Source organism: Biomphalaria glabrata, chromosome 10, assembly GCF_947242115.1.
Source record: "Biomphalaria glabrata chromosome 10, xgBioGlab47.1, whole genome shotgun sequence".
NCBI classification, from domain to species: domain Eukaryota; kingdom Metazoa; phylum Mollusca; class Gastropoda; family Planorbidae; genus Biomphalaria; species Biomphalaria glabrata.
In genome coordinates this window covers 8,483,500-8,488,903 of record NC_074720.1, presented here as the reverse complement: position 1 = coordinate 8,488,903, position 5,404 = coordinate 8,483,500, and the positions used below count along the sequence as shown (strand labels likewise).

Sequence of the window (5,404 nt, the reverse complement as noted above, 5' to 3'; positions counted from 1 at the left end):
AAGATTAGGAGTTGGTTAGAGTTGGAGTTGGAGAGAAGATTAGGAGTTAGTTAGAGTTAGAGTTGGAGAGAAGATTAGGAGTTGGTTAGAGTTAGAGTTGGAGAGAAGATTAGGAGTTGGTTAGAGTTAGAGTTGGAGAGAAGATTAGGAGTTGGTTAGAGTTGGAGTTGGAGAGAAGATTAGGAGTTAGTTAGAGAAGATTAGGAGTTGGTTAGAGTTGGAGAGAAGATTAGGAGTTGGTTAGAGTTGGAGAGAAGATTAGGAGTTGGTTAGAGTTAGAGAGAAGATGAGGTGTTGATTAGAGTTGGAGAGAAATCAAGACTGGAGGCTGGAGGTGATAGTTTGTGTGCGTGAATATTTGTTTTTATCGCTTCCTATCTACATTCGTAAAGTATTAAATGAACCAACTTGATTAATATCATGCACGAACAGGATTGTTACTGGTACGTTCTTTACGAGAAAAAGAGAGAGAGAGACAGAGAAAGGGAGAGAAATACAAAGTCTGTGCAGAGTATCTCATAGATATTCCGGTCTTTTATCGCCCAAGGACTGAACTGATGCTTAAAGAGGCTTGAAAAGGATCCATTGTGTCTTCACAACAACACACAAGACAACACCCAAAGAGAGGCGGTTTGCGGCACACAGCACGATCTCAATTTCTATGAGCACAGGCTCATTTTCATATCTAACAAAGATTTATCTTTTTTTGTTTGTTTTAGAGAAGCATGACTAAGTTTCTGACGTCACAGGTCAGTGTTAAGGCCTCCTATAACGATTGCTGTTGATATTCTCGACTTATGTGATATGTGACCACCTTTGGTGAAGGACACTTTGTAACAGTTCAATTCTCAAGCTTGTTTGGTTCATCGTGAACATCTCAAATAAAGGCAAATAATGAATATGGTATGTACACATCAAGCACTGTTTTAACAAGTCTATATCAACTCACTCTGTCTGTTTGTCTGAGTCTCTGTCTGTCTGGCTAAAAGTTTGTACACATTATTTCTCCAACATCCAATCTCGGATCAATCATAATAATCTCGATCAATAGTTTCTTTTACCTGAAAACACAAGAATCAATTTAAAAAAAATAAGCCAATTAATTAATTAGGAATTGATAATTAACTTTGTTTGGTATCTCAAAAAATGGAAAAAAGAAAGTACTTGACTGAAGTGGTGGTATAAGCTAGCTGGATCAGTGAATAAAAACACGAAATAGAAACTATAGTTATAGTATAATAGTATAATAATAGTTATATATATACAATCTTTCATGTCCATAGACTCTTGGCTAGCAGAGTGGTTACCGCGTTGGCTTGAGAAGCCTCAGAAGGCTTAAGCCCACAAGTTCGAATTCAGGTCGTTCCTTTTTTTAATATTACATTTAAAAAGCGATCCCCTAGATCTCCCCCTTTCTAACTGGTCCAGACAAAAGAAATGATCATAGCGTATTGAGAATACTTAGAGCGTGAAATAGTGCTAAACAAAACATTTGGTAAAAAAAATATTTATTATTGTTAGTCTTGATCTATTATACATTTAATTAGGCTACTTGACTGATCCAAACTAACTGATACACATTAATATAAGCTATTTTTTAAAGTATTTTTTTTATTTTGAAATAAAAAAAGAAGCTTTTTTTAAAGATCACGGACAAGAGCTGTTGTTATTTTATTAAGATATTTTTAGATCAATCAAAACAAGGCCATATCTTTCAAATTCTTTGTATTCTAGATCTATGCAGAAAAATAAAATCAGTTTATACTTCATTTCTATTAGATATAAATAAAGATCTAGTCTACATTAGAAACATTACTCTACAAGGCACATTCGGAAGATTGGGTTAAATTATTATTAAAAGCAATTACTCTGATACTAGAATAATTTTATTGCAATATTACAGTTTTATCAATCAAAGCAAGACCTGAGCTTGAATATGCCTTTCTTGGGTAGAGGCTTAGGGTTTTTGCGCAATAACATTGTAATGTTGTTAAGTCTTATAAAAAGTTTTCTACACACACACAAAACAATTACAGAAAAACATTTTTTTTTACAAAAACGTATTTGTATGGATTACAAACAAAATAAATTCTATGTTACTACTTTTATTTTATTTTTTCTGTAACTTGTTACAAAGATACAATTTTCCGTTCCAATCCAGTATTTTCTTTGGCTGAATGAAATTCGGCTAGAACAAGACTCTTCAACTTCACCTATCCCTTAGTCTGCAGGACCGATGGGGCACCACACAACATCTGTCAACTGTGATTCTCCATTCCTCTCTGCCCATCGCCTTGGATAGAATCTCATTCACTGACAGCACTGTCCATTCTTTGATGTCGTCTTCCATTCACTTTCTCCGTCCTCCTCTTCTTCCTCTTCCTGGTACTGTTCCCTGAAGATATTTCTTTGAGAGCCTGGAAAACCCAGAGATGTGTTCATAGAGTTTGTGTACGTTCAAGGTCCCATTGTCGAAGTAGATTTAAAAAAAAACTGAGAATTATCTTCTTCTCTTCCTCTTAATCCTGTGTACTGCCAGGGGAGCAAAGGGCCGCAACCACACCTCTCCACCATACTCGGTTCTGAGCAGCTTTCTTCGTCCGCTCCCATGTCATTCCAGTACCCTCAGCTTCACAGATGACTGACCTCTGCCAGGTTTGCTCGTGTCTGCCCACTTTCCTCTTTCCTTGTGGGTTCCAGTCAAGTTACTGCCTTGCAACATTGGTAGCTGGTTTTCGCAGGGTGTGCCCTATCCAGCTCAATTTTCATTTTTTTATAGGCTTTTGTCTAGTTCTCTCCCGCAAATCGTTAGTAGTTATCTTTTCTGTGGCCACCTAATTCCTAATATCTGGCATAGGCATATGAGAATTATCTAATGAAGTTTTATCTTAACAGAAAACAGATGAACAAATGATTCTTATGTTTTAATTTTCTTTTCACGCTTTTTACAATGCCTTCAACACTAATGTTCATAAAATTGTTGTCCTTGTTTTGAGTGCTTGACATAACTATTTTAAACTAGAAAATTAATGAACCTATTTCAGTCCCGTTCAATCATTACATCTAGTTAAATTTCTTTTATATTACTTACTTCACGGCCAAAAAGTTTTAAAAAGGTTTCTTTAAATTTGGAGCTCATATTATAATAAATAATTATATTTGAACTTGAATTAATGATTCCAGATAAGAAAGCCAAAGCCCAAGATTCTTTAAAGGATAAAAAATATTTTCCTCCAATGTAAAAATCTGGCACGAAGACTGTGACCAGTGAAAGCGAAACAATAGGAATGTAGCAAACGACCAAAGTAGTGGCCATGGTGATGACCAGCACAGCAGCTTTGCTATCACGCAAGGTCAAGGTTGTTTTCGAAAAGCTGTTGCTGGAGTTTTTCATCCGCCATTTTCTCTGACGTCGAAGCTGCAACACAAGCACGGTTGTCATGACGATGATACAGAACAAACTAATCACGATTAAAAAGACATGCAGCATGAAAGTGACTCCTTTGGTCCGCACTCCGTAATCTCTAAACCCAACGCTAAGTACTGTGGTATTGGTCTTGACGTCATATACCCAAGCAAGATACACAGTCATATACTCTGGCACCAATGTAAGAACGTTTGCGAAATAAATAAGAAAGATAACCATCTTGGTTCTAGTGATGGTGATAATATTCCTTATTGTCAATGGAAACACAATGCAAAGACATCGCTCCACCGTAATATAAAGATTGATGTGAAGAGTGATACGACAGGCACAGATTGACGCCCATCCGCCAGTAACATAGAAGAGGTAGTCAAACATAATAGAAATCTGAAGTTCTTCTATATACGGGTTAAAACAGATATTGGCCCACTCCACTGAAAGTATACGTACAATGTCTGAGATAGCCGTAGAGAAGAAGCTGATATTCATTGAGGTGTTCAATCCCTGACGCACAAAGACCAGCATGTTGATCACATTGGCCACTAGCCCCGTGAGTCCAATTAAAGTGCAGAGAACTGAATTGTTGACCAGACTTAATATCTCCCAGTTGATGATCTCCTGGTAATGGTCGTAGAATAGACTAGAAGTGTTTATTTCCGCCATGAGTTTTACAATTGAGTTTAATAATCAAAGTAGATTTTACGTTTTTCGAAAATCTGCCTCCTGCGATTTGGTGAATATTTTCCCAGATTATTTTTATATCAGTTGTGGGCATAAGTTTCTCTTTTTGTAATTTAGTGTCTCCAACATCGATCCATAACTTGCTTGATCTTTATCTCCATCGAATATATAAATATTTCGAGACTATTTCCAAACAGATATTATTCTTCAATTTACAAAAATATTTGTAGATTTTTTTTTGGTTATAGAAATCTTCATTAAAAAACAAATGTCTAGATTTCTTACTGACGTGGCGTTGGGAACTTTTGAGAAATGTATTTTAGTTAAATGTTGTTTTATTTCTAACAATTTTGTCTAATACAACCAATCTACTATTCAGGCCTAAAATTGACATACAAATTTAAATTACAATAGAATGCCTTAAACAAAGCGCTGTACTTTTTTGAATTAAAAAATTCAATATATAAATATACATTTAAAAAACTTAATAATATAATAAATATTCGGATTCTATGTTGGCTAATAACTATAACGATCTGCAATCTTCTCTATTCTCCCGACTGGAAGCAATCACTCTAAGTGAATTAATTTGATGCTATAAGGAAAGAAAGACATTGTTTTTACTGGAAATCTTCCACCTTTAGGCAAAAAAGTTTAAAACCAAGTCATCGACATTTTTTTTTTTGGCGTATGTTCCATTAAAGCGTATGAATGGAAAGTCAACATATGTAAATAAGCAGGCAGCCTAATTTTTAATCAATGTAATGATCCAAGTTTAAATACAGCTTTTGTCAATAGTATAATCTAAAGAAAACAAATTATTAAGATTATTTCCTTTCAAGTATTTTCTCATCAATTCTATACCTCTTCAATCACAAAGAAGATGTGTGAGAGTGCGATAAACCTTATATTGCATACGTTCAAATTCCTTCACAATTGCGTTTAAAAAAAACAAAACATTAGTAGTGTCTGTAGATTAATTGATTATGGCATTTATGTTCATTTAATTTGTTTTTTTTTTAAATAACAAACCTTTCCTGACCATTTGAGTTACGAAAAAAAAAACTATGAAGATTTGGACTTTATGTAAGACTGAAGATCTATGCCTTTTGCTTGTTGTAAAGAACTCAGAAAAAAATCAAGAAATACAAATGGTCTCTGAGGTTGTTTGGTGTCGGGAGAAATGTTTCTAAACATCGTAACAGGACTCCCAACAAAAGAATTTAACAGTGTGCAAAGTAGTATATCAAATCATATGAACATTGGTTGGAAGATTGAACGATCTCGAGCTATCTCCAC

General features: G+C 34.8%; 1 protein-coding gene across 1 annotated transcript; it reads right to left on the bottom strand.

Annotated features, from left to right (window-relative positions):
- Positions 1-2,306: 2,306 nt before the first annotated feature.
- On the bottom strand, positions 2,307-4,087 carry LOC106054333 (uncharacterized). The gene is made up of 2 exons (XM_056044538.1): positions 3,299-4,087; positions 2,307-2,417 (listed from the first exon to the last, which is right to left on the bottom strand). The coding sequence occupies exons 1-2, from the start codon at positions 4,085-4,087 to the stop codon at positions 2,307-2,309; spliced, it is 900 nt and encodes a 299-aa protein (XP_055900513.1).
- Positions 4,088-5,404: the final 1,317 nt, after the last annotated feature.

Excerpts from the sequence above, each read along its gene's own strand:
- LOC106054333 (XM_056044538.1), bottom strand. The coding sequence starts at position 4,087 with ATGGCGGAAATAAACACTTCTAGTCTATTCTACGACCATTACCAGGAG. Across the intron at positions 2,418-3,298 it reads CCATGGCCACTACTTTGGTC|GCTCTCAAAGAAATATCTTC; the intron begins GTTTGCTACATT and ends TGGGTTTTCCAG.